The sequence below is a fragment of the Pteronotus mesoamericanus genome, unplaced genomic scaffold, assembly GCF_021234165.1.
Source record: "Pteronotus mesoamericanus isolate MK-2021 breed Mesoamerican mustached bat unplaced genomic scaffold, CSHL_Meso_final contig_68, whole genome shotgun sequence".
In the NCBI taxonomy this organism is placed as follows: domain Eukaryota; kingdom Metazoa; phylum Chordata; class Mammalia; order Chiroptera; family Mormoopidae; genus Pteronotus; species Pteronotus mesoamericanus.
The window spans coordinates 1,645,765-1,673,374 of NW_026555234.1; the positions used below are offsets into that span (position 1 = coordinate 1,645,765).

Genomic DNA, 27,610 nt, shown 5'->3' on the forward strand with positions numbered 1-27,610 from the left:
GAGGGGCGCTGTCTGTCCCCACTGCAGCCCGAGTTTCCGGGGCCAGCACTGGAGAAGGGGCAGCTGCTGGGCGTGGCAGGAGCCTGGGTCAGGGCCAGCCCTCAGGAACGCAGCAGGCACTGTGCCTCCCAGCAGGGGCGACCAAGTGCCAGGGGCCCGGGCGGTGGATGTGGCCGTCGTGCTGGAGGCCGGAGCCCCTGGCTGCCCCCAGCCCCGTGCCGGCTGCCCGGGGCCAGCCCCCGGGGCCCGGAGGCGTCGGGAGCGCGGACGGCGCTCGCTCTGTGGCTGGGCAGCTGCTCTGGGGAAGGCGGCTGGTGGCTGCACAGGTGACACGGGGCGGGAGGGTGTGTTCAGGGGACAGAGCCGCGCCCCGGCTGGGCGTGGCCCTGCTCTGCATTAGGCACCCGCAGGGCATCCAGGGCATCAAAATCAAGCTTGCAGCCCCCCTTCCCGGGACCTGCCGCCCCGGACACCCAGGGATGGGAGGGGCACGCAGGGCAAGTGGACCGGCTCTTCACCCGGTGCCGCGGCTGCTGAGCTGGGGCGCCGACTCACGGCTCCCGCGCTGGTCCGTCCCGGCGGTGAGACCTGAGGACCCGGGCGGTGTAAAGACACACACGTGCCGGGGGTGGCAGCCTCCCTGCCCGGGGGCCTTGGGCTAACGGGACGCTTTGCCTCTCCCCCCTCATCCCCTCCAGATCGTAGGCCCCAGAGGAGGGGGCTTGAGGAAGGCACGTTGTCTCTCACGGCTTTTCTGGAGTGCTGCCCGGCCCCACGCCGTCCACCTACTCGGACGCTCCTGGAGCCTTGGAGACGAGGGCCAGCTGGCGCTCCAGGTGCAGCCCTGTGTCCACGGGCCTCCACAGAGCGCACAGCGCCTCCGGCCAGGGCCCAGCGGGTGGGGCCCAGCTTCAGGGGACAGCGCCCAGCTGGGCTGGAAGAGAGCAATCACGGAGCCAGGGGCACTGGGTGGGCCGCGAGCAGGTCCTGGTCCCACCACTGGGCCGCAGCCCACACTGGGGTCTGTGTTGCGGGGGACAGCAACGGACCGCCCAGCACCCTGCCTGGGCAGTGGGGCGGCTGGCGGGGGCGGGGGGCCTGAAGGGCCAGGGGCAGAGTCGTCCCAAAGCCGGTCTGTGGCCGGGGCGTCTGGTGACGGCCCTGGGCGGTGGGAGGGGCAGGCGCCAGAGGGTGAGGCCAGGTCGGATGAAGACAACTGTTCGCACCGGAGACGTGGACGCCGGAGCGTCCCCTCCCTGTTGGGCTTCGTTGGCGGAAGAGAAGCCACAGCCCGGGCCCGGCTGAGCGGCCCTGGGCCCGGCCGCAGCTTGGCTGCGGGGCCCCGATGGATGGATGGGCCGCCCGGACGCCGCCGTGCGCGGCAGTGACAGGGGCGCGGCAGGGAGCGCACTCCCCGCGCGGGACGCCCCGCCCGCGGCCCGCCCTCGCTGGCCCAGCCCAGGGCCCTCCCGAAGCTATTTTGAAAGTGACCCTGGGCTGCGGCGGCCGCGGGTGTCGGGGCGAGGCGCGGCGGGCGCGCGGGAACCATGACAGAAGATGACCGAGGCGGCGCTGGTGGAGGGCCAGGTCAAGCTGCGGGACGGCAAGAAGGTGGGGGCGCGCGGCGGGCGCGGGGCGGGCCTGGGGCGCGGGCGGCCGCTCACACCCCTCTGTCCCCGCAGTGGAAGAGTAGGTGGCTGGTGCTGCGCAAGCCGTCGCCGGTGGCAGGTGAGCGGGCGCCGGCCGGGCCGGGCTGGGTCGGGGCGCGGGGCGCGGGGCGTAGGGGAGCGGGCACCGGTGGCCTCGTTCGCGCGCCGGCCGGAGCGTGGCCAGCGCGCCCGAAATAGCCGGCGGCGCCGGGGCTGTAACCGGAGAGCACTCGGGCTTCGGCCTCCCGCTGCTGGGACGCTGGGACCCTCGCTCAGGCCGGCGCAGCGCCGGGGACTGTCGTCGCAGGCCCCGGGCCCCGGCGAGAACTCCCGTGGCGGAAGGGCCGGCTGCGGCCGGAGGGGCGTGAGCTCAGGAGCCCGGGCAGCCCCTCCCCGGTCCCGAGCAGGGACCCACAAAGTCACGCCCCTGCTCGTGGGGTGCTGAGCAGCGCCCGGGACTCGCGCAAACGCGCGGGGCATTGCTGGCTGTGCGCGGCCGCCCTGCCACCGTCCCCGGGCGGAACAGAGCCGGGGCTGCGGGCAGGACCAGGGCTGCTTCCGTGGTGCCTGAGAAAAGCAGCCTGGCTCGCGTGGGGCCGGCAGAGAGGACGCAGCACCCCGCCCAGAAGGGTGCCGGCCGGCCAGGAGGGAGCCCGAAGCCGGGCATCTCTCTCCTCCCCGGCGACTGGGCGCAGTGGGAGGCTGGGCGCCGGGTGGCTGCAGCTGCTTCAGGAGACAGGTGCCCTGGAGCCGGCCCAGGCCCCAGGGGTCTGTGTGGGATGTGGGGGTGTGGGCGCACACTGCCTCACGCATGTGGGCCTGCCAGAGAGACTTCCGGGCCGCCTGGGCGGCTGTCATTTCCCAGAGGGGGTGGAGGTGCCCTCCCTGTTCACTTCCTGGGCCCCCTCCTCGGCTCCTTCTGCTGAGCCGGCCCAGGGCCCCTTGTGGTGGCCACGCGAGGGCCTGCTCTGGGCCGCGGACACGGGCCCTTCTTGCCCGGCCTCAGCCTCCCCCTCCGTCTCTCAGGCCCGGCCTGAGCCTGGTGCCTGGTGCTGGGGAAGCCTGGGGAGGCCCAGTCAGGGGGCGGGGTGGGGGGGGCCCTGGCAGGTGGGGGATGGAGAGGCAGCGGCCGGCCGAGGGCAGGGCGGGCGGGCGGGCGCGAAGGCCCCGGGAGCCGGGGCCGGGCCGGCTGCAGGCTGGGTGTGCGCGGTGGGCCCCTGCCGAGCAGGGCCTGTGCCGACCCCCGGGACAGGGGTGCTCTGCAAGAGCGGCCCTGGGGCTGGCCTTTGTCCCTGGGGCGGCGGGGGCGGGGGGGGTGATTTGCCACCCCGTGGGACGTTCTACCTCAGGATCAGAGAGCTGTCTGCGAGGTGTGGCTGCCCGGGGGGAGGCGCTGGGGAGGGGACCGGGGTCCCGGCACCGCGGACCCCGCGCAGCCCCGGGCTTCCCGCGTGCCGGGAGGCAGCAGAGACAGCTGTGGCAGGGGCCGGTGCGCCAGCCTCAGAGGCAGGGCCTCTTCCCTGGGCACAGGGCTGGACCCGAGGGGGACACGAGGAGGCGGGAGGCGGGGCCTGGCGTGCGCAGAGCCACCAGGCCGGGGGCGGGGGGGGGGGCTGGGGGAGTGGAGGGCGCCTCTGTCCCCAGTGAGCCCTGGGGGCTGCGGGCCACTTACAGGTGCCTCACTGGAGACAGGGATTTAAGGCTGCGCCCCCCGGGCCCAGGGCTGGGGGCTGTGCTCCCATCCGGCGTCCCCTCCCCGCCCCTGCCCCAGAGACCAGCCCCCCGGGGGGACGCGGATGTGGGGGCGGCGGGTCTGCGTCCTGGAGCACCTCGCAGCTGAGAACCCCGGGCAGTGGGGGAAGGAGACAGGGCTGCGAGCCCTGCCTTCCTGTCGTGGGAAGATTAGGACTCTTATTTTACAAGGGGTTGCCTGTCCTGGGAGGACCCACAGGGACAGTAAGAGGCACCAGGGGTGCGGTGGGTGCCAAGGGCACCTTGTCACTTCGTGGCCTCTCTCCCACCAGGAGGGAGCGCTACCTAGAGTCGAGTCAGTGAAAGAAAGGAAAGTGCCCGTAGTAAAACAGGTGCTATGTCTTTACCAAAAGGGGTGATGCTTCAGCGGGTTTGTGTCCCCAGGGGTCTCGACCTCTGTCCTGGCCAAAGAATTTGTGTTTGCCTCCCGGCTCTGGTCTGGGCCCCTGCCTGGTGACCCCGGGCAGTCTCTGTCCCTCACAGGCGGCCCGGCCGGGTTGGGACTCACCGGGCAACGTGCTGGGAGCCCACCCGCGCTCGGCACCAGCCCGGGCTGCACAGGCCGCCCAGACGGGGAGCCCGGGTGCCTGCCCCCCAGGGGCTGTCCGCTCCGCTGAGGTGGGCGTATCCCCGAAGGACAGGGGTCCCGGGCTGGTGATGACCAGGGTCCCCTCCCAGGCTGCACCTCCTGGCTTTGGGTTATCTGCGTCCCTGGGAATGGGCGTGACGTCTGAGTCCCGGGTGGGGTGGGCAGCCTGTGGACAGGCTGTGGGTGGCAGCCAGCCCTCCGGTCCCCATGGGGCCTTGCCCGAGGGGCCTGGGGACTGGAGCTCTCAGCTCCAGCGGCCTGAGGCCCCCTGACCGGCCTGGCCTGTGGTCCCGGGCCCCAGCTCCCTGGGGCTGCTCCCCCGCCCGACCCCCCACCGGCTGCCTGAGCCGCGGCACTGTCCCCCCCGGGCCCTCGCCCGCCGCTCCTCTGAAGACACTGCCTCAAGGTCGCTGTGACCCCTTAGGGCTGAATCCAGCTGCTGCTCCCTGGCCTCTTCCCCGGGCTCCGCCGTCCCCACGCGGATGGGCGTCTCCACGCCCCACCGCGTCCCACCCTCGGCACGCCTCCCCCCATGCGGCCCGGCTGTAGGCGCCTTCGAGGGCTCATGACTCCACGGTTATTTTTACATCCGGCCCCTGGTGTCCTAGGCCTCTCAGGCTCCCGCGTCCAGGCGGCGCCCCGGCCCCGGCCCCTCCCCTGCCCGGCTCTGGCCCCCACTCCCCCGTCCTTCCCCTCATCCAGCATCGCATCCCGCCCCCGGAGGTCCCGTGAGCCGGGCGCCCTCCCCGTGCCCGCGGAGGCTGCGCCGGCCTGGGCCTCTGCTGGTCCTTGTGTCCCTGTCCCTTCTCCACACGCAGCCCGGCCGGACCCCTTTGCTCAGAGCCCCCTGGGCTCCCAGGGGCAGCGGGATGAGGCTCTTGGCCGGCTCCCAGGCCCACCCGACCGGAACCCCTCGCCCTCGTGCCAGCCTTGCCCAGCCCCCGGGCCTTTGCCTCTGGGCCTTCGCCCTGGCTGTTCCCTGTGTCCGGGCCCGGTTGCAGCCTTGGCTGCTGCTCTGAGTGGCAGCCGCTCCCTCTCGGGGCCCAGGGCCCACCGGGCTAGGAGGCGAGCCCCAGGGGCCAGCGGCGTGGCCTCGGCCCTGCCCGGGAGGCCCTGCCCGGCGGCCAGTTCCGCGGGGCCTCCTGTGGGGGTCGCCGCCCTGTGCTCCCAGCCCGGGTCCCGGAGGAGCGGCCAGCCAGCCTGGCTCCAGCGCCCTGGGCCCACGTGTCTGCTGACCCTTCTGGCCTCGGGCCCCTCACCGAGAACCGTTTCTCCGCTGCTGGGCCCTGGTGCAGATTGGCACTAAACAGCCCCCTTCCCCCAAGAACGGGTTTTAAAAATTGGGTCCATTTATTGCCCGCGGGGATGAGGAGGGGACGGGGCTTGGAGCAGCTGTGAGACCCGGGGCCCCCCCGCGTCCCTGCTCCATTCTCCCCGGGTCCTGCGGGGACCCGCACCCCGAGCCTTCCCGCGTGATGCTGGCGCCCACACCTCAGCGTGTTCCGTGTCACCTCAGGCCCCCGGACGCTGCACCTGCACCAGAGCCTCGGCCTGGGTGGGGGACGTGCTCAGAGGCAGGATGGGCCCGGGCGCCAGGAGTGGGCTGGGGGCGTGCGGGCCGGGGGCCAGGACTAGCCAGGATGTGTTCGGGGCCCTCTGTCCTCCTGGGCCGTGCAGGGGGGGCGGGCGCGGGGAGGGTTCTGCCCTTGAGGAAACAGAGGCTCAGAGTGGCTGGGTGACTTGCTCGGGGTCACCCCTCGACCCCAGGGCGCTCTGGGGCAGGGGTGCCGGGGACGTGGGCGGCGGCCGGAGCCCCTGACGCCCTGCTGTCCGGCCCGCCCCCAGACTGCCTGCTGATGCTGGCCTACAAGGACCGCTCGGAGCGCGCGAGGGGCCTCCCAGAGCGCAGCAGCCAGACACTGGAGCACATCTGCGGCCTGGAGCCCGGGCTGCCCTACGAGGGCCTGGCCCACACGCTGGCCATCGTCTGCCTGTCGCAGGCTGTCATGCTGGGCTTCGACAGCCGGGAGGCCATGTGCGCTTGGGACGCCCGGATCCGCCACGCACTTGGCGAGGGTGAGTGGCGCCAGGAGCGGGGGCGGGGTGGGGCGGGGTCCTGGGGACCCACCCAAGAGTGGGCCACAGAGGCCGTGACCCGGCTCCAGGGCGCGCAGCAGCCGCGTCTGCTCAGCCTCCTCGCTGGGGCCCCGGGGCCTGGGCTCAGGACCCACAGCCAGGAGCACACGGATGCGGGCGCAGGGGACAGCGGAGGGGGGGGCCGCCGGGGCCTCTGCAGTCACCCTGCTTGACCTTGTCCATTAGAACCAGGCCTTCAACCCAAAGCGATGGCCGTCTAAGCAGCGTGACCTTCCCAAGTGCTGCCTTTGCTCCCTGGCCTGGCCGCCCGGGCCCCGGGTCAGGGCGAGGAGGGGCCGAGGTCTCGGGGTTGGGGGTCAGGCAGGGGGCCAGGGAGGGGAGGAGGCGGCGCGGCCTTGCAGCCCGCTGGGACCCGCAGCCCTGCACCCCCCGGGAGCCCCCAGACGGGGCGCTGAGGGCAGCGGCCTGCGGAGGCTCGGTGAGAGGACGCAGGGAGGGGGGAGTCCCCAGCTGGGGGTCCTCGCCAGCTCGCCAGGCGCAGAGGGTCAACTCCTCTCTCTCTTAGGGGCCGAGGCAGGGTCCTTGGGGCTCTGAGGAGGATGAGGCGTTGGAGGTGGAGGGGTTCAGGCAGGCTGGCTGCTGTCCACTCCGGGGGTCACCCCAGGTGTGCGCCCCTTTCCGAGGCGGCAGGGGCCGAGGGCCAAGCAGCAATGGGCACACGGCCTCAAGGAGCAAGCTGGCTGTGCTCAGCCCAGGGAGACCTCTGACCGGGGAGGGGAGGCCCGCGGCTTCCTGAGCGTCCGTGTGGCCGGGCCGGGCCGGGCCGTGCGGCAGACCCCAGACACTGCTCACTGGCCCCGGGCTGGGCTTCCCTGAGCCTCCGTTTCCCCGTCTGTGAAGCGGGGCCACACCGACCGCCAGGGCGGGCCACTTCCTGAGGGGCGGCGCTCTGTGAGCAGGGGCCCCCGCGCAGGCCACTCTCCCCAGCCGTCGCGGGAGCCCGCGGGGTCTGGGACCTGCCCCCCCGCCCCCGCGCGCTCCCCTCCCTGCCCGCCCCCGGTGACGGCGAGGCTCTCTCGCCCTGCCCGGCCCCCAGTGCACAGGTTCCACGTGACAGTGGCCCCAGGCACCACGCTGGAGAGCGGCCCCGCCACCCTCCACCTCTGCAACGACGTGCTCGTGGTGGCCCGGGACGTCCCCCCAGCCGTCACAGGCCAGTGGAAGCTGTCCGACCTCCGGCGCTACGGGGCCGTGCCCAACGGGTTCATCTTTGAAGGCGGGACCAGGTGTGGGTACTGTAAGTACGCGGCGTGGGGCCCGGGCCCGGGCGCCCCCGTGGCCTCCGCGGCCCGTCCCTCCTGTGCGCGGGGCAGGAGCACGCTCAGCGGGTTCTCTCATGAGCAAGGGGTTGGGGGGGGGAGCCCCAGGAGAGCCCAGCTCGCCCTGTGCTTCCGGTGCCCGCCTGCCCTGACGGCGCCTCTTCTGGTCGCTGTGGTCTGAAAGCTGGGTGGTCTCGGCAGGGGCTGGAGCCCCGCCCCCGGAACTCGGGGAGGGAAGGAAGTGCCAGGTCTGGGCGCAGGGCTGGGGCACGAGACCCTCAGCCCTCGGAGGCCGGGAGGGGCTGGGGGAGGGAGGAGGGCACCCCAGGCATGGGCCTGGCACAGCCAGGCGACCCGCACGGCGGCGCCGGACCCCTGACGGGTGGGGCAGCGGAGCAGGAGGCTGCGCAGGTTACAGGGAGCCCGTCAGACGGGCCAGGGTTCTGCCGTGTGTCCAGAGCAGCAGGGGCCGTCGAGTGCCCCGGAGTGGGAGTGAGTGTCTGACAGGTCTTTGCTTAGGGCATCAGCTTTGGCCCCAGGGGGCTGGTGGGACGGAGGCAGGGGCCGCCAAGAAGGTTCCGGAAGGTTCCAGTGGCGAGGGGTGCTGAGTTTGCGGCGGCTGCGTGGGTGGGAAGCTGTGACAAGGTGGTGGCTCCTGAAGGGGGGCGGGGGCCCCTCCCCAGCCTCGTGCTGTGGGCGGCCCCGGCGACGCCCTGTCTTGAGTTGCGGTCACAGGATGGGACCCTTCCAGGTTCACACGAGGAGCTCCAGTCCCCCCGGGCCTAAGACCCCCCGTCCCACTTCCGACACGCTGTGGTCGACGTCACGCCTGTGCTCCGAGGTTTCCACTTTGGGGGCGGGAGTGAGTGTCCAGGGATGTGGCCAGGAGGCCGAGGTCGCACAGGGACACCTGCCGGGAAGAGACGGGATGCGTCGAGCCACCTGCCTGGCAAGGGCCCCGCGTTATGGGCCCCTCGTGCCCACGCCAGCCCTGCGAGCTCAGTGCATCAGCGCACTGAGGAAACAGACGAAGAAACTGAGTCAGGGACCGCCTGGACTGGCCCGTCTGAGTGCCGTGGGGCCGAGGTCTGCCCGGCGCCTGGCTGCTCAGGGAGAGGGGGAGGTTCCAGCAGAGGCGGCTCTGACCGGCCCGCTCCCGGCAGCCTGCCATCCTGTGGGGCGTCAGCTTCCTCCCCGCAGGCAGCCGGAGGGGCCGGCATGCTGTCCCCGGCGCCGTGGCTTCCTGAGGGACCATCTGGCCGTGCCAGATGGCATGGGGGCCTCAGCCCGTCCCGAAATTCGAAGAATCCACTCCTGGGGCATAAAGCCCCACTTGCCCCCGGATCTCAGGGGCAGGGTGTCACTGTCTGCAAGGCCCCCAGGCCTCAGTGCCCCCCCACGACTGCACCCCAGGGCTTGCGGGGCCCTAGTTGGGGGTGCCGGAGCATCCGCCTCGTGTGCAGGGCACCTGCTGCCAAGCACCCCGGCCGCCCCTCGCCCTGGCCCCGCCTCCCGGGAGGACGGGGGAAAGCCCCGCCCCTCAGGCTCCCCTCCAGGGGGCCTGCGGGCAGCGCGGGGTGCGAGCCCACGGAGGGCTGGCGAGAGGTCGGGGCGCCATGCCCTGGGTGGCCTGCCAGCGGGCTCAAGCCGTCCAGCCCTCGGAGCCGAGCTGGGCGCCCTCCCCAGGGAGCCTCTGCCTCTGGCGAGGGGGCGGCGGCCGTACCCCCGGGCCTCGCCCGCCGCCACACTTCCGGAGCGTGCGGCCGGGTAGACGCCCCAGTGGAATGCCGCCGGCTCCGCTCCCCTCGTAATGTGGTTTTTTATAGTCGGGGGACTGCTTGTGCCCGCGCCTCTGCCAGCTGCCGCCGGGAGCCGGATTAGAGGCCCGGCTCCGTGTGAAGGCGGCCGGGGCGGGGCGGGCACGCGCGTGGGACCGCAGCCGGCATGCGGGCCTTCCGGCCTGCCTCCGCCCGGGGGAGGGGGCGGCTCTCCGCCTGCGCGTCCTGGCTCGGGGGGGGGGGGGGGGCCGCCGCCGGGCCTGGCGGGCGCCCCTGGTGGTCGGGTGTCCCATCTCCAGGACCCGTCTCCGCCTCTCTCTCAGCCTCGTCTCTGCGCAGTTGGGTCACTGGTTTGGAGGCCTGTGTGGTTGAGGCCCCAACCACCGAAGGGTGCGCGCCCCCTCGGCCTGGGAGCCGCTGCGGTTTGGTGGCGCTGTCACGTGTGGGGCTGGCCCAGCCGTGGGCCCGCGACGGTGAAGGAGACCCTGGCGGCGGCCGAGGCTTTAGCGTGAGGCTTCCGGTCCCACGGCTGCCGCGCGGCGCCCAGGGACCTTCCCCTGGAGAGCGCGTGCCTTTCTTTGGGCAACAGGCTCAGGGCAGGCGCCCCAGGCATTCCTGGGCGGTGAGGCCACGCCGATGGCCCAGCCCCACGTGACGCGGCGCCCCATTCACTCGCGGTGAGGGATTTCATTCACCCTGGCAGGGCCGCGGGCCCAGGGCAGGGCGCTGGGACGGCCTGCTGACTCACCCAGCCTGCCCTCTGCTCTGGCGCCCCCCGCAGCGCAGGCCCGGTGCCGGGACGCCCAGCCCTTCCCTCTGCTGGGGGGCCGCCCCGGCACGGCCGCAGCTTGCGCCCTGACATGGGGGCTCCCGTTTCCAACCCGAAGACGCCCGGGAGGGGGCGGTGTGAGGCGGGCAGGGAGGCTGGCTCCCTCAGCCGGCGGGCGGGGGGGGGGCGGGGGGGGCGGGGGGGCGGGGGGGGCTGCTTCTTTGTGGGGCAGGTGTCCTGGCTGCCATCTTACCAGCACCCACAGTTAGCACCCATGACAGCCCTGGGTATGGAGAGCAGGTGAGGTGTCCCCGACACAGGTGAGGTCTCGCAGCCCCCCTCCCCGATGCGACCTGCTCTGGCCAGCCCTGCTCCCCGCCCCTCAGTGACCGTGGAGGTGGGAGGGGCGCGGGGCTCCCCGCACAGCCAGGACCCCCCAGCTCCCGCTGCGGCCCCCCCGTCCCCAGAGACCCCAGCTCCCATGCTTGGGCCAGGCTGACGGCCTGTCCCCTGCAGGGGCCGGGGTCTTCTTCCTGTCCTCGGCGGAGGGCGAGCAGATCAGCTTCCTGTTCGACTGCATCGTCCGAGGCATCTCCCCGACCAAAGGCCCCTTCGGGCTGCGGCCGGTTCTCCCAGGTGCGTAGGGAGCGCGGCCTGGCGGGGGTCCCTCAGTGTTTGCACTGTGCCCCACACGCAGCTGAGAAACCAGGGCCGCGCCGGCTACCATGCCGGGCTTCTGGGGACACAGGTCTTCCTCCACGGGTCTGAGCTGTTGGGACACTCGGGCCACCAGTTCCGGTTGGGGCGGTTGTGCCACCCAGAAGCGGTCTGCCAGGCAGGTCAGCCAGAGACCCCAGACCTGAGCGGTGCCCTCTGCGGACCTTCCAAGCAGCCCTGGTCCCCGGAGTGGCGTGGCGGGGGGGGGGGTGCTGAGGTTGCGGGAACTGGGGGCCGGGGTGGGCCAGGGGCCGCATGGGGCGTGCCTCCTCGTGTCCCCTTCCCTGGTTGTGGCCGGGTGACGCCTCCCAGGAGCCTGGGCGCGGGGGCGGGAGCCTCCTGGCTGGCTCTGTCGGCCGGCGCAGCGGCGCCCTCTGCTGGCGCTGTCCTGCCTTGCAGCCCAGTGCGGCCTGGGCGTGGCGTGTGCACAAGGCTCCCAGGGCCTGGACCTATGGCCCTGCCGTGGGCCGGGGCTGCGCCAGGCTGGCCCCGACAGTGCTGGGCTCCCCGTGACGTCCCGGGCAGCACGTGGGCTGTGGCTGGGGGGCTTCCAGGAGGGGGCCGGGGCTGTCTCTTGTGATTCCTCTCTGCTGCAGACCCCAGCCCCGGGGGACCTGCCGCCGGGGAGGACCGAGTAGCCCAGGAGGCCCTGGAAGCGCTTCAGCTGGAGAAGCGGCTCAGCCTCCTCTCCCACCTCGGCCGGCCAGGCAGCGGAGGTGGGCCTGCTGCGGGGGGTGGTCGGGGAGAGGGGGCTGGGCTCGGGGGTCCCCCAGCTGCCCTCCCCATCCCTCCCTCTGGGCGTCCGTGCACTCAGTCCTCTGCATCCTGTTGCTCCGTTCGTTCCCGGGGCTAGGTGCTGGCCTCGGGCGGGTGGAAGCCCGGCGCAGCCTGGAGGGACAGGGCTTGGGGCCTCCTCACCCACCTGGCAAGCCGCGGCCTAAGTGGATCCCCGCACCAGTGCCCAGACGCAAAGGCCCAGGGTGCTGCTTGGTGCCGGCTCTCGACGGGGTTGGGGGGGAGCGGGGTTGGGGACGTGCTCGACGTCAGCCCCCAGGAGCCCCGCTGCAGCCTCAGCGCCCCCTCTCCGCCGCAGGGGACGACCGCAGCCTGTCCAGCTCGTCGTCAGAAGCCAGCCACTCGGACGTCAGCGCCGGCAGCCGGCTCGCGGCGTGGCCAGAGCAGCCCTCGTCCTCGGCCGGCACGTTGCAGGAGGGGCCCGGGCTGGCGGCGGCCCCGGCCCTGGGGGAGGCTGCGCTGGGCGCCTCGCGACCCCCTCCCAAGCCCCTGCGGCCGCGGCAGCTGCAGGAGGTGGGCCGCCAGAGCTCCTCGGACAGCGGCATCGCCACGGGCAGCCACTCCTCCTACTCGGGCAGCTTCTCGTCCTGCGCAGGGAGCAGCCTGGACGTGTGGCGTGGCAGCGACGAGCTCGGCTCGCTGCTCAGCCTGCCGCCGGCGGCGGGGGCACCCGAGCCCAGCCTGTGCGCCTGCCCGCCGGGGACGGCCGAGTACCAAGTGCCCAGCGCCCTGCGGCCCCATTACGACACGCCCCGCAGCCTGCGCCAGGCCCCCAGGGACCAGACCCCGGCTGCGCAGGGCGGCCCGGATGGCAGTGCAGCTGGGGACCCAGGCGGCCAGACGCCCACAGGCTGTCCCTCCGGCTGGCTGGGCGCAAGGCGGCGGGGACAGGAGACAGAGGCGCCAGGCAGCCAGGCCCCCCGCACACCCTGGGAAGCAGGCAGCCCCCACGTGGGGCCCCCTCCGGCTTTCTTTTCCACGTGCCCACTCTGTGGAGGACTCAAGGTAAACCCCCCTCCCTGAGGGCGGGTGCGGCCCCTCCTTGCAGCGAGAAGAGGGTGCCGGCCCTGCAGAGGGGCGTCCTTTTGGCGTTCGGTCACGGGCGTAGTGCGGCTTAGTGTGGCGGTGGGGCGACCGCCAGTGGACCCGCAGGATTCAGGGGGACGGACTTGGGCGCCGCTGGGTGTGCCTTCTGGAAAGTGGCGGCTCTGGGGGCGAGCGGTTCCACAGCAGAGCCCCCAGCCAGGGCTCAGGTGCCGGCCGCGGGTGGGCGCTGTGTCCCCATGGCCGCCCCCCGGCCCACAGGCTCGTCCCCACCCCGCCCACCGCCGGCCTGCAGGCCGACGGCGCTTCCATCTCAGCCCCGGCCCCGCTCGCGCCGCCCGCCAGACGTTAAACCCCTCCTCAGCCGCTCGGTTCGCCAAGTCCCCGGGGACCTGAGCCAAGACGGACCTCCCTGTGCGTCCCGCGGGGCTCTTTGTCCCTCCCTCCTCCTCGAACCCACACCCGCCGGTGGCCTGTCGTATGGGGAGGAAACTGAGGCTCAGGAGGCCCAGGGACTTGCAGGGGTGGTTCTCGTGACGCGGAGACCGTCCTCCCGGCTCACCCACCCCAGCCCTTCCCCGCGAGGGGCTGCGCCCGCCTTCTGAGGGGCCCCCGCCTGCGCCCTCCGAGGCCTGCCTGCTCGCCTGCATGGAGTGCGGCTGCGTGGCCCGGTTTTGTGCGCTCGTTCTGCAACCTCCGAGGCACCGTGAGCGGCGTGGCCGGGGTCCCTCGGTCCTGGACTCTGGTGGCCTCGTCCCGTTGGGGCGAGCGGCTCCCTGTGGCTGTTCCGCTTCGTACCTTCCCTGTCGGCTGAAGATGTTTGTTGTTCTTTTACACTTCTAAAATCTGACAGTTTGTAATAAATTCTTAGACTGGAAATAAAACGTTCTTTTCTTACCATCTTGTCCTTTTCCGTTTGGCCAGCGCCCCGCACCCCCCGCCCGGGCCCCCCTGCGGGATCAGACCGACGTCCCGCGGGCTAAGGCTGCACCTGCCCGGCCGGCCTGAAGCTCCCGTGTGCTGGGGCGGGAACCTTAGTGGCGGCTTCAGGCAGCCCGCAGGCTCGTGTGCGCGCACGGGTGCATCCGTGCGTGTTGTGTGCGTGTGCATTTCGGTGCATGTGTGGTTGCGTGTACCCGCACATGCACCTGCGTGTGTGCATGGTGTGTGCTTGGGTGTGCGCAGGGTCCATGTGCATGCACGCATGTGCTGTGTGCATGTGGTCTGTGATGTGTGAGCACACATGTGGCGTGTTCCCGAGTGTTTACTGGAGACCACAGTGAGGCCTTGGTGGCCCCCGGGGCTCAGGCCAGTGGCCCCCGGCGTCCAGGCGAGGTGGGCGTGTGCTTTGTGGGCAGGCGAGGCTGCTGGCGGGGCGCCCGGTGGCCCGTCACTGCCACTGCCGCCTCCCCGGCGGGGCTGAGCTCCAGCGGTGCCATCCGTCTCCCCTGCACATCCTGGGGGCCATGTCCTGTTCCGTCGCCCCAAGACCACGCTGCTTATGGCCCTGTGGGGGGCCCTGCAGCAAGGCGGAGCGGGGGGAGGCCGGCTCTGGGGCCGAGCTAGGCTCGCCTGCCAGCCAGGTGGCCCCAGCAAGTCACTTCGCCTGCCTGAGCCTCAGTTTCCTCTTCCACAGATGGGCACGTGGGGAGGGTGTAACCGGACAACACAGGCCAGTGCCCCGCAGGCCTGCCAGCGAGTCGCCGTGGCCACCTCCGCCCCGAAAGGCCCTGGCCTCGGGGGACAGGCAGGGAAGGCGGGCGCTGCCAGCGAGCTGGGGCGGAGGGTGGGATGGGGGCGGTGACCCCGGAGGTCTGGGCTCAGTCCCGCCACCTCCCACCCGTCCCTGGCCCACGGACAGCGGGGGAGGGGCAGGCATCCCTCCCGCAGGGACTGGCTGAGGCCCCAGCAGCTGAGTGACTTGCCGCCCCCCCACGCCCATGAAGCCAGGGAGCAGGGAGCTGCGCCTTCCACTTGCCCCTGCCCCGCGTGGGCGTCTGGCTGCGGGCTGGCGTCTCTCCCCCGAGGCAGACAGTTGGGACTCGAGGGAAGGGCCACAGGGGGGCGCGGGGTGAGGCAGGAGGGGTGGACCGCGGGCTTCCTGGGTGGGGACTCGGGCAAAGTTCAGGCGGCCGGGCCGTCAGCCCAGTCCGTGGCTGCAGGAGGCATGGAGGACGTGGTGGGCGGGGGCTGGGCCGGGGGCCTCCAGGCCTCCCCCGGAGGAGGGAGGGGCCCTTCGTGGGAGTGGCCACTGGCGGCCAGGCCCTCTGGGGGCTCTGAGGGATCATGGCCTCTCACATGAGAAGGCCTCTCAGGGGCCCTGGAGCCCCCCACTGAGAGCTGGGGCAGGGCCCAGGCGCTCCCCCTGGTCCTCGAGTCCTGTCTCCGGGGCCTGGCCTGGCCTGGCCCTGCCCCAGTCCTGGCCCCCAGGGAGGGACATGTGGTGGCCCCGCGCGTGCTCCTTCCCCCGGCACCTGGTGCCTCCTGGACCTGCAGGGCTGGCTGGGAGGTGGGGCCGTCTGCGGGGTGGGCAGCTCTGGGGGCAGGGGGCAGTGTGGGAACTTGGGTCTGGAGGCTGGCGTGCGAGCGACCTGCTCTGGAGGCCGTCGGCCGCGTGTCCTGAGTACTGAAGGCCAGCGTGCCCTGGCCAAGGCCCCGGGAACGCAGGCGGCTCCTTCATGCAAGGTGACAGCTGCGAGCAGTCCAGCGCCCGGGAGCCTGGCCCAGGACCGGAGGCGGGGCTCCGTGCCCCGCCTGGCAGCGCCCAGCCCTCCCGGAAAGCAGGCCGGGCTCCGCACCCCATGCCAGCCCCGATCCGGCCACGAGGCCCTGCGGGCTGCCCGCGCCAAGGCTCCTCCGGTCGCCCGCCCGGCCCTGGGGGCCCGGCCCCTCTGGGCTGCGGGAGGCGGAGGCCCTGGGGCACTGTGTGCGCCAGCCGTCCCTCTGGCCCAATCTGCTGGCATCAGAGTCCCTTCCTCCCCTGGGAGAGGCGCCTGGTCAGGCTGCTCTGCCGCCTGGCCGGGCCAGGGGATGCGGCCGCAGTCTGGCCCCTCCCAGCGCCTCAGGAAACCCGGCTGCGAGCCAGCAGAACTGCACAGGCTGGGCGGACTGGGGGCTCGCGTTCCTAAGTCCCCTCCCCACACGGGGCCCAGCGGGTGGCGGCTCAGGGACAGGCCTGGGGCACGTGGCGCGGGGCCGGGCTGGTCTCCCCGTGGGTGACCCGGCCCCTGCCCTGTGCTGCCCTGGGGTTAGCATCCTGGCTCTCGGCCAGGTTTGGGTGGGTGGGGGCCGGCCGGACGGCTGACCGCGCTCTCTCTGGTCTAGGCAGCAGCGGCCTCGCCCCCCGGGCCCCCGGCACGTCCAGGTAGGCTGGCTTTGGAACGGCTCCCGCACAGCTTGGGACAGGGAGGCAGGGGTCACAGCGGCCACGGTGACCGCCAGGGGACCTGCACCACACAGGGTGGTGGGCTGCGCTCCCGCGGGGCCCCGCGGCCAGGGCGTCGGGGCGGGGGGCTGCTGGGACTGGGGCCTGGACCCCGTGGTCGGGTCCCGCCTCCAGCCAGGGGTCGGCAGGGCCTCCTGGGGGGCCCACCCTGAGCCCCAGTGAGCAGCCCCTGGGACAGTGGAGGGGACGCGGCGTGCCCGTGGCCGTGGTGAAGGGGCGGCGCGGTGACGAGGGTGGGCCTGCCGAGGGGCCCGAAACCCGGGGGGGGCGGGGTGACCCAGGACCGCCACCGGGGGGGCTGGCGCTGTCCTGCCTGGGGGGGGCGGGCGCGGGCGACCCGAGGGGACCGTGGCCAGGGAGGTGGGCGGCTGGCCGCAGAGCACAAAGCAGAAAAGCGTGGGCACTGGCGTGGGCCCTGGGGGTCGCCCACGGCCACAGGGCGGTGCACTGGGGTGGGGGTCTCAGGGTGGACAAAGACGGCCCAGGACAATCAAGGAGGCCCCCCAAACCCCACTGAAGCGGCAGGCGGGAGACGGGAGGAGACGGGCGGGAAGCGCTGCCACGGTCCTGGGCACCAGCCCCGCCCCCAGCGGCCCCCAGGACTCACAGTGATATCCCTGCAGGGGCCCCGGGGCCCGAGGCGCCCCCCTACGCGAACCTCCCCGCCAGCCCCGCGCCCAGGACGCAGCTGCACTACCTGGGCCTGGAGCTCCCGGAGGCCGGCGCCGGCGTCCGAGGTGGGTCCCCACGCGGCAACGGGGGTGGGCGCCTTGGGGACCATAGCCACCCTGTCCAGGCCAAGGCCGCTGCAGAGGAGGGGGCTTCCTGGGTCTCTCGGGCCCGCTCACATGGGGCTGTTTTCAGGGACCGGTGCCGCCCGCTACGCACAGATCGACCTGGCGGCCACGGCGGCGGCCCACAGGGCGGGCACCCAGCACGCACAGGCCCGGGAGGAGCGGTTGGCCGAGCTGGAGCCCCGGCGGAAGGGGGTCCCCCGCTGAGCGGCCCTCGCCCTGCACGGCGGCCGCGCGATGGAGACAGTGGGCCTGACGTCAGCCTCCCAGTGGGCGCCTGTACTGTGTCCTGAGGTCTTGGGCTGTTGCTGTGGCCTCCAGGCAGGGGGCGCGGGGCAGGGGGCATGGCCGACCCTGGAGCCCAGGGCTGCCCCCGCCTTTGGTCGCATCGAGTCCCTGGGGACAAGCAGGGAGGCAGCTCCTGACTGTCCCTGGGCTCCGCCCTTCCCCTCCCCAAGGTGGCAGCGTCTGACTAGACCAGAGCGGGACGCGTCCCCAAACCGCAGGCAGGCAGGCAGGGCGCCCTGCAGCCGCGGGGGCAGGGTCTCCGGCGCCGCCCTGCCTGGCCAAGCCCCGGCGCGGCCCCCAGGCCCTGGCTGACCCGGGCTCCCTGGGACCCGACGCAGTCAGTCGCGTGAACAGCTCGGAACTGTCAACATTCCGCTTCTAGTCATGCACGCCCTCCTCCCTCCCGAAGGGCCCGCGCGCCGTCACGTGCCGGGCTGGCAGCGGCTGCGGCTTTGCCCGGCGGCCCCCGGCCCCTGTGCTCGTCGCGACGTGGCCGCAGGTGCAGGGCTGGGTACGGCCCCCTGCGTGGCTCCAGGTGGGGGTTCCCACGTGTTCCCACCAGGGCCCAGGCTTCGGGGGAGCCGAGCAGCCCGTCCACAACCTCGCGGGCTGCGGTTGGAGGTGGCGGTGTCCTGGCTCCGGCAGCCCACGTGGGTCTAGAGGCTGGGAGGGTTCCAGAGCAGGGGGGGCTTCCTGTTATTTCTCCCCAGGCCCAGGGCACAAGGGGGCTGCCTGGGCTGGGTCCTCCTGCCCTGGTCTCGCAGATGAGGGGGCCCCACTGTGCCCGACCGGGCTCCAACAGCAGGCGTCTCGGACCCACCCCCACCTGTCCGCCCATCCTCACCCACCCCCACCCGTCCCCCCATCCTCACCCACCCGTCCCCCCGACCAGTGAGCCCGTGGGAGCCGCCCATGGGGAACACCGGTGGCAGACACCCTGCCCCAGCCCCTGCAGCCGCCCGTCTCCAGGACACCGGCCTCCTTGCCCTGGGGGGCGCTGGGGAGGGACATTCCAGTGACCAAGCGCGGTCCTGGGCTGAGGCGCGATTCCAAGGGAGCAGGGCTCCCCTCTGAAGCTACAAGCGGGGCAAGGCATGGCCGCACCCCCTGGTCCAGGGCTCCGGCGTGTGGGGGGGCCCTCTGGACAGGGGCTCAGGCATCTGCACTTCCACACCCCCCCCCCGCACCTCAGGGGAGAGCACGGGCACGGCTGTCAGGTCAGCAGCCATCAGGGGGGGGACGGGGGCAACCTCACGCCCAGCCCTGCGACGGCTTAGGCGAAGTCCCCTCATACACATCTTTAAAATAAAGACACAAGAATCATAAGGTGCAAACAGCCCCATATCTATTTTTAAAATTGAGTTCTTAATCCAAAGACTCAGCACAAGGGGATTCCAGGCCGCACAGCTCCACGCACGAAGTCCGCCACGCGTGCAGAAGTCACGTGACGCCGCCTGTGGTGGACGTGGGCCGCCGCCACCTGGCCTCAGAAGCCAGTTTCTGCCACTGCCGCCTGCGGACGGCCGCCCTGGCCAGGCAGGGGCGCAGGGTGGCCATCGGTGGAGAGCCTGCCGTGCTCACGGCCAAGGCGGGGCCACGGACACGGAGCCCGAGGGGACGGGTCGTGGGGGCCCCACAGGGAGCCGCCCAGAGACAAACCGGAAGCCTGCCCTTCGTGCCGGCAGAAAGGGCGGGACCTCCAGGGGCACGGCTGCTGCGCGCGAAGGCCGCGTGTTGAAGCCAGGGCACTGTGGCCCAGGGAGGGGGCCAAGCGGAGGGACCGTGTGCTGACCTCCTGGCGGGGAAGACCCCGGGCGGCCGTGCCGCCCGCTCCCCACAGGGGCCGCGGGCTCATAGCCCAGAACCTAGTGGGCTCTTCCGTGGGAATCTGGGAGCTGATCCGACCGCGTCCGTGGAAACACGAAGGCCTCGAACGAGCCGTGACGCGAGGAGGCCGCGCCCCCGCTGACGGAGCTGCCGTGACCCACACCACGTGCTCGCCCGACTGCTGACCAGGGCACCAACCCCGCTGAGGGACAGCACGGAGTGTGCGTGACAGAGGGGCTGGGGCACCGCCAAGGAGCCGGAGCCCGACCAGACCCGGGAGCCCAGGGCAGCCCGGCCCCCGGCCACGGCACCACGAAGCGCGAGCCCCACCCAGCGCATGGCCATGTCTTGGATGAACGGGCAGGCGCCTGGCGGGCTCCGGTGTGGCCACTCGGTCCAGACGGGGTCCGGCCCCCACCCTCGGGGATGGTCGGCATAGCTCCCCGGGACAGGGCTGGGCAGGAAAACGCCCGCGGCACTGACCTGAGCGCAGAGGCCGTCAGGGGCGAGGAGGGGAAGAGGGGCCCCTCGGGCTGGCAGGGTCCCAGGGCCCCAGCCACGCCAGGGGCTGAGGTCACCGTGGGTTCTGAGGCCAAGTCGCAGGGTTGGGACGAGGCAGAGATGGCTGAGGGAGGCGCAGGGTTGCTGATGAATCAAAATTAAACACTGTGATTGTTGCTCAGGGATCCCGCCCTCGGCGCCGACCGTGCTGCTGCGGCCTGAGGACGCTGGTCAGCCGGCAGCCGGGGCGGCACGCCAGCCGCGAGGGCAGCCATTCTGCCGGGGGCAGGCCGGCGGCAGCACGCAGCGCCTGCCACACTTCCCACGGTCCCGCTCACGCAGACGGCCCTCCGTGTTCCGGGGCCGGGCGGTCAGAGCTCGTTGTGGCGCGCCCTCGAGATGCGGCTGGACAGGTCCTGCAGGTGCTTCTTCACCTGCGGACAGAGCCGGCCCAGGCCGGGGACGCGGGGTCACCGCTCAGCTCCGCCACCTTCCCATTCTCTGCCTCCCGCAGACAGTCCCAAACAAGCCATCAGCACAACTCGGCAGCACATGGGACGCCACCTGAGGGTGCGAGGGGCTGGGGGCCAGAAGCGGGGGTCCGCCCGCCTGGCCCCGCGTGGGAAGCGCCCTCCGCTCCGGGCAGCCCCCGCCTGCTTCCCCCAGACCCTGCCTGCTGGGGGCGCCACCCCCAGGAGCACAGTCCCTCCCACAGGCACCTCCCCGCCGGGCGACGGCCCCCCACAAACTCCCGCATCTCAAGGCCCATTTAAAGCTGACCGCCCAGGCGCTGTGGCGCATGGCTTCTCCCACACACCACCAAAAGCAGGCACCGGGCCACGCGGCCGTTTACTCTCGTAGCAACACGTCCCTGTGGTCCCAAAGGCTCGGGAGCACCCCCCGTATCGCACCCTGCAGAGTCCAGGTCACTGCGCCCGGTGGGGACACCCTTGCTGCCCCTGCCCCTCCACGTCCCCGCCACCATGCCACGCCCTCCACCCAGCCCACACCAGAGGCCCCCTAGGTAAAGGCCCTTCACCTTCCGGTGCCTGGACGGCGCCTGCCCACGCCCCCTAAGCCGTGGCCCCACCGGGGGTGGGGCAGCCTGGCTGTTACAGAGCAGGCACCGTGGCACAGAGCTGGCCCGGGGCCACCACCCCAGCCTTGGGCTGGTCCCCACCTCCTCAAGGGCCAGCGTGACCCCCACACGGACCGGATGAAGGCCAGGCCACAGCGGCCTGCACGCGGACCCGGGAGCCGCCGAGCCGCCCCGGGCAGCTCGTGTGGGAGCCAGGCCACGAGCCCGAGGCCCCCGCCCAGCCCCCTGGCAGGGGAAACGGAGGCTCCGAGGGGAGGCCGGCCCCACCTTGTAGCCCAGCTCCTTGGTCCTCTCCTCCAGCAGGGCGTAGCGCTCCCGGTTCCGGCTCACGTGCTCCTGGTCGCCCTGCTGCTCCACGTGCTTCAGCTTCTGGTGCGAGATCTCCAGCTGCTTCTGGTAGTGGCTGTGCTTCTCAATCTTCACTTCAAAGTGCTTCAGCTCCTCCTGGAGGGGCGGGTTGGACCGCTGAGTCCCCCCAAACGGGCTCCCAATGCCCAACGCCCCGGCCCGCAGGTCCTCTGCCCCGCGGTCCCGCTCGGGCTGCCACCCAGACGAGAGGGGGGGGGCGCCCAGGGGAGGAAGGACGGCGTCCCTGTGACGCTAACCCACCCCCACGAAGAACAACAAGGCGACAGCGGCTCCGGCACGCTGTTACGAAGCGCAAAAGGCAGGCGCGGCTCTTACCCGGAAGGCCTCCAGCTCCTCCTCCGTGAAGTTGGCCGACCGGGCCAGGTCCCACAGGTCCGCCACACGCGGCTCCTCGAACTCTGGCGGAGAGCACGGCAGCCTCAGGGCCGCGCGCACCCCCGGCCCGCGCCTCCCACCCGGCTGCCAGGGCCGTGTGTGTAAGCGTGCGCATGGTGCGTGGGCGCACGCGCCACCACGTGCACCGCTCTCGCCACGTGTGCCCGGCCCGTAGCTCACAGGACCTGCTGGCAGGTGGCCGCCTCCCGCGGCCGGGGCCTGGTGGGCAGTGGACCTGGGGCTCAGGGAGGCGGTGTCGGTACAGACAGGCCGCCCCGTGGGAGCCGTTACCAGTGCGACCAACTGTCCGGACTGACACGAGCGCCAGGGGGCCGCGACACGGGAAGGGCACAGGGAGACGGCAAGCCAAGCGGCGCGACGCCCCCCGAGGAGAGGCCCGGAGAGGAGCCCAGGGCGCCTGCCCGCGGCCCCGCGCCCCGCTCACCGGCCTCCGCGCCGTAGCCCTGGTGGCTGACCCTCCGCAGGCGGTCGTAGCCCTGGTCAATGCCTCGCAGCCGGTCCTTCAGCTCCGCGTGCTTGCCGTGCAGCACGGCCTCCTCCTGCGCGCGGCTCATGTCCACGGGGCTGATGGCGTTCTCCCGGATCTCTGCAGGGAACGCGGTCGGTGCCTGAGGGGCCCCGGGGACCCGCCGCCGAGCCTCCCGCGCGCTCTTGCTTCTGGCTGGAGCATCTGTCCCTCCTCAGGCTCAGCGGTGGCTGCGCAGTCCCCGTCCCCCAGCCCCTCCCTCTGAAGGCACAGGCACGGGGACCCTCGTTCCCGGGCGGCCCGCGCAGGGGGGCCACCCACGAGGGGCCTGAGGGCGCCCCAGCCCTCCAGGGTGCCCGCCGGCTTCCTGAGGGGCGGCACCCGTGATGAGGGTGGGTCCTGAGACCAACTGCAGCGCCGTCCGAAGTCCCAGTCAGAACGCGGTGTCCGCGGGGGCGTGGCCAGCAGGGCGCCGAGCCCCTGGAGACGCGCCCCGTCTGACCAGCGTGTCCCCGCACCTATCAAAGGCACCCTGACGGGGGGCTCCCAAATGTTTCTGAGGTTCCCCTCAGAAGCCGAGCGGACAGGCAAGAGCCGGCCCCACGCCCGCGCCCGCAGCCCGGTGGGGCAGGGCCGCGCGCGGGGAGGGCAGGCAGGACCCACCCTCTGTCCGGCTCAGGGTCTGCAGCAGCATGTTGTACTCCCGCACTTTCTCTCTGTGGTGCTGGAGCTCCCGCCAGAGCTTGTCCAGTTCTTCCCTGGAGAACTTCCCCGAGGTCTGGGCCTGCGAGGGAGGCGGCCAAGAGAGCCCCACTGTGGGCTGGGCGCCCCGTGGCCGTGGGGTGACATGCGTAACCGGGGAGCTTGGTCAGGGGCCCCCTCCCCATGGCCCTCCCCCCCCCCCCCCCGCAACGGAGGACGAGGAGCTGGTAGGAGAATTCTGACTCCTGACCCCTTGCAACGTGGTCCAGACAGAGCATCCTGGACAGGGGCCGGCAGGCAACAGGGAGAGAAGCGAGCGCCCCACCACGCCTGGCGCTGCAACCGCTTCAGCTGTGCACCCCCGGGGGAGGACACCCCTCAGAATCGCGGCTCTGCCCGCAGGCTCCGGCGCCACTCAACGCAGACGCAGAGCGAAGGCGCGGCTGCCCCCCGCCCCTCGCCCAGCAGTCCCTGTGCCAGCCAGGCCAGTGCCATGAAGAGGCCCAGGGCAGAGGCCCCCGAGCGGCAGCCCCCAGGGTCCGCAGCGAGCACCGAGGTACCTTGTGCCACAGCTTCTCCAGCCGGGGGTCCTCCAGGCTGTCCTGCTCGGTGCCCGCGTCAAGGAAGTTGCTGCTCTGTGCCCGGGCGTCCTTCCGCCCGTCCAGGCCGTACCTGGCCAGGATGACTGGGAGAGGGGGCCGCTGGTCAGGCCGGGGTCTGCCTCCACCTCCTGCGGCTTCCCTCTGCCCGCCCGTTTCTGGTGCCACTTGGGGCGCCGCTCTGACAGCGGGGACAGCAGCTTAGGGCCCCACCCCGACGACAGTGGCCGCTCTGGGCCCCGCCGTGAGCAGGCCCGGCCGGCACCACTGGGGTCGTCTACAGACCGGCCTCGTGGGTTTTCAAAGCCAAGCCTCTTCGCCCACGTCCAGTGAGGGTGGGGCGGAGGGCAGCACACGGCGGCACTGTGGCTGGGGGCCTCTGAGCCAGCCCGCACCTGTGCTGCGGGAAGGTTTTCTAAAGGACAGACTGGCGCCAGCAACTCCCCACGGATGAGCCACCAGCCTGCCGCCTCCCGGTCACTGTGGGGACGTGCCCGGTGCTGGCTCTCAGCGGCGCCCACTGTGGTCTCCAAGCATGTGGGGCCGGTGCCCAGCGGGGCCGCAGCTCTGTGGGCGGTGATGCCCCCTCCAGGCACCGCTGGGCACCGTGCCCTCTGCGGGACCTGCCCGGGGAGGGGACTCTGGGCCCTCAGCCGGAAGTGGGCGCGCTGCTCCTCCTGGGCCGCAGAACCCGCTCCCCTCCCTTCCAGGACCTCCCCCGGGGCCCCGGCACAGGGCTTCTCCCCTGCACCCCATTCCCGACCCCAGACCCCAGCGCCTCCCACGGACAGACACCTGTTGGACACAACCAGGCCCCGCCAGGCGCCCCGTGGCTCCCGCCCTCTGCCCTCGTCCCCCAGCGGGGCAGCCCAGTCCCGGGTCAGGGAGGCCCTGCTCCGCTGACACCGCCGGTGCCCGGGATGCCCTTGCTGTGGCAGGGCTGGAGGACGGGCCGGGACAAACGTGTGCCTCTGAGCGCGGGGACTCCCTGGGCGCCAGACGCCCGTCCAGTCCCCGCTGAACTGCAGGGGCCCCTTCCGAGCCACCAGCGCCGCCCCTGCGCCGGGACCCTGGCCAGTGCGGTCACACCGGCGAACACGCCTGTCACCTCCTGAGACCGTGTCACTGGGATCTGCGTTTCGCTGTGTGTGACTCACACCTGCCTGGACGGCTCCCTCCGTGGTTCCCGCCCACAGGATGAGTCAGACCACAGAGCCCAGAGACCAGGAAGGAGGGTACTGGGTACCGTTGAGGTTGCGTGTCAGTTTCGCTTCTTTCTCCCCATCTTCATCTAAGCCTTCGGCCTTCAGTTTCTTCCAGGCGAACTCATCCCTTTCTTGTATCTTCAGATCGGCGTGGAGCTCGGACAGTTCCACAGGAGACAGCTGCAGCTGTGGGACGTGGGCAGGGGACATGTGACAAGTGGCCAATGACACGGGCCGGGGGGCGCGGACCCGAGACGGGGGACCGGGAGGCCCTGGGAGCTGAGCAGAACATGGAGTCAAGAGCCCCCGCCCTTCAAAATCCCGCACCCAGGCCTGCAGGGCGCCTCCCCAGGGCCCCGGCCCCACCACGTGGGGGCCACTGGCCTCGCGCCGACAAGCCACGGCACCGCACGTCCCCAGGGGGCCACCGCTACCAGTGGCCTGAGCCCATGACGCAGGAGGAGAAGGTGAGGGGCGCCCCGCCTTCCTGCCCTGGACCCTGGGGCAGCCACCGGGCGCCTGGGTCAGCGGGGCGGGAGGATGCAGGGGCGTGAACGTGGGGCTTGGTGAAGGAGCCAGTTCTCGTATCGTGCAACTGCGACCGCAAAGGAAGACAGAAGGCTGAATTTATGAGAAACTTCTTTAAAGAAAACCAAATAAGAACAAAACACCGCCACGGCTCACTGGCCAGGAAGTCTTCCTGGGAGCAGGTGCCGGCTGGCGGAGGCGCTGGCGAGGGGCCGGGCAGGACCTCCAGCCCCCGAGAGCCCGCCGCCCTGCTTGGCCCGGAGCCCCGCCAGGTTCGCGCCAGCGCCGTCCCTCCCAGCGGAAATGACCCGCGACGGCTCTCACCAGTCCCGTTAGACCGGCTGCTGTAAAGGCAGTTAGTTTGCGTGCCTGACAACACCCCACCGGAGGAACCCACGACCGACCCCCACGGCAGCCCAGGCCTGGGCGAGTGGGCGTCCCCAGTGCCCGGCCGTCCTGCGGGGAGGGCCGGCTCCAGGGCCCGCGTGGGCTGGGGTGTGCGTGCCCACCTGCAGGAGGAGGGACGACCGCCCCATGCTGGCTGCACACAGGCCCTCAGCATCAGGGGGCAACGCCGGGCACCGCACTGGCGGCTTGCCCGCGCCGGGGTTACTATGAGCAGACCCGAGCTCATGGTTCCCCGCAAAACGAAGGTGAAGAACAGGCTTTGAAGGGCCTCCAGAGGGAAATCACCCTAAGCTCAGACTTCCCGTCTCCACCTCTCATCGGCCCCCTAGTCTGATGCGTTGGCTCTCTCCACCTCTCGGATGGACCAGGATCCTCCGCCGGGGGAACGATGGCGCGAGCAGACCAGGGCCCCTCCCGGGGGCAGGGCCCGCCACGGGGCCGGAGGTGAGGGAGCAGTGCTGGTCGAGAGGATGCCTGTGTGCCAGGCAACCCCAGAAGAACCACAGGGAAGGGCCGCTGGGCCAAGCGGGTCCTCATGAGCCCCTGGCCCCGCAGCTGAGCCGTGGGATAAAAGCTCCAACTGCGTCCAGTGTGAGCTGGTTTTGAGCACAGGAGAAAACAGTTTTGATTTCGGAGTCTGAACAGAAGTGTGAAACCTAAAACCCTCCTGTTTCCTGTCCTTCTGTTTTTACTCCCACCCTTAGAATCCTAACCCACTAGAGTTCTGTGAAATGCTCAAGTTACAGCGTTGCAGTCGCTGATACAAATGACACTAACTGGAGACACTAACTGGAAACACGAAGGCATTCTGAATGTTAAGAAAAAACAAACCTGCTTCGGGATTCTCGAGTTCAACGGCTGACTTGTAAAGCCACACCAGAGCGTCCCCAGGCCAGAAGAGCGGGTCCCACCGCTGCAGGCCGGGCGCTGGGTCCTCCCTGCGACGCGGATTTGCCTGCCGCAGTGCGCGCAGGGGCCAAATGCACCTCAGGGCTCAGACCCAGGCTGGGCTCCTGGAAGTGGGTTCCGGCCGCTGGGTGGGGGGCTACCCCCACCCCACTGCACGACCTCAGCATGTTAAAAGCTCTGAGAGGTCCTGCAGCAGCTTCACTGCAGACCCGCCACCTGCCGCCTCCCCAGGACCTGCCATTCTCAAGTAACTCCTGGAGTGGAGAGTGGCCAAGGGCAGCCTCAATGTGAGCTGACACGGGGCCCCAGCAGGACCTGTGTGGCTCCGGGAGGGACCGCCAGCCCCCACTCCTCAGAGCGCTGCTCCAGGTCCCTCGGGATTCTTCCATCATCTCCTTAAGTTACAGTTACAGTTACCTGTCAACACCTCCTGTGAAAAGTACTAGTTAGAAGCCAAGTGCATAGAAGAACACGTCCAACATTAAACAGTGGAGAAAATCACCAGTGACTACGAGACAAGCACTACCTGCGCAAGTTTGTGGCGTAGAAGGCGACAACGCCCCCACAAGTGTACACACAGCATTTCAAACTCATCCAGGTGTACATACTAAATATGCAACAAAGCGGTTAAAAAAATCTGGAGGAAATCGGCCACAGCTCCCAGCCTCCAGCCTAGCGACCGTGTAGGTGTAGGGAGCTTAGTCCCTGCAGGGCAGTGTGCGGCCTCAGAGCAGCGCCGCCGGCCCCGGGTGGGGCCTGAGACCCCTGCCCGCAGGCGCGCTCCCGGGACGGCCCGGCCCCGCCCCGCCCCGCCCACTGCCTGGAACCCAGGTGAAGCCCTCCCCGGGTCCGCCCTTCGGGGTCCCTCCCGGTGCCCCAGGGACGGGAACCGGCCTCTGGCGGCGCTCAGGAACACCGGGGCGGTCCCACAGAGCTCCCTCCCCGTCGGGGCACCCGCCTGGGCGTACAAACGCTTAAACAGTTTGTCCTCACGGCAGAGTGAGGACAAGAACCCTCGACAGGAGCTCGCGGCTCCCAGGACCTTGCTCCCGGGCGCTCTGCCACCCCAGCAGCACATGACCCTGAGCCCGGCGGACAAGACCCCTCGCGGGCCTTCCGCGACTCCCCCAACCCCGGGACGCCGGGGTATCGCCAAAGTCCGCAGGCGTCCAGACCCCACGAACGCTCGTTGCATCAAAGAGGAACTGGAGACCTTCACGGGAAGTCAGGACGGAAATGCTGAGGCGGGGGAAAGCGACACACGCAGTTCCCGGAGGACCCCAACCCCACCGGCCGGCAGCGACCTCCCACCCCGGCCCCCGGCCCGGCAGCTCACCCGCTGGGCCTTACGCCACAGCTGGTTCAGCTTCTCCATGCGGAATTCGGCCCCGGGCTCGCGCGTCGGGGGTCGCTCGGCCTCGTTCTGCTCCCGCGAGTACTTGCCGCCATGGCCCGCCGCCTGCCAGGGCCCGAGCAGGAGCAGCAGCAGCGACGGCGCCAGGAGGCCGAACAGCCACGGTCCGACTGTCAGCGACGCCATCTTTCTACTCCGGCCGCGGAGACCC

At 71.5% G+C, this 27,610-nt stretch overlaps 2 protein-coding genes across 2 annotated transcripts; one reads left to right on the forward strand and one right to left on the reverse strand.

The window, feature by feature from the left end:
* Positions 1-1,494: 1,494 nt before the first annotated feature.
* Positions 1,495-16,991, forward strand: DOK7 (docking protein 7). Its single transcript, XM_054582213.1, has 10 exons — positions 1,495-1,611; positions 1,683-1,728; positions 5,836-6,066; positions 7,184-7,384; positions 10,470-10,589; positions 11,267-11,386; positions 11,764-12,470; positions 15,834-15,867; positions 16,545-16,691; positions 16,819-16,991. The coding sequence occupies exons 1-10, from the start codon at positions 1,558-1,560 to the stop codon at positions 16,953-16,955; spliced, it is 1,797 nt and encodes a 598-aa protein (XP_054438188.1). The 5' UTR covers positions 1,495-1,557; the 3' UTR covers positions 16,956-16,991.
* Positions 16,992-18,364: 1,373 nt separating this feature from the next.
* Positions 18,365-27,605, reverse strand: LRPAP1 (LDL receptor related protein associated protein 1). The gene is made up of 8 exons (XM_054581894.1): positions 27,382-27,605; positions 24,242-24,386; positions 22,957-23,081; positions 22,358-22,478; positions 21,653-21,814; positions 21,148-21,230; positions 20,731-20,907; positions 18,365-19,798 (listed from the first exon to the last, which is right to left on the reverse strand). The coding sequence occupies exons 1-8, from the start codon at positions 27,583-27,585 to the stop codon at positions 19,736-19,738; spliced, it is 1,080 nt and encodes a 359-aa protein (XP_054437869.1). The 5' UTR covers positions 27,586-27,605; the 3' UTR covers positions 18,365-19,735.
* Between the last annotated feature and the right edge of the window lie 5 nt (positions 27,606-27,610).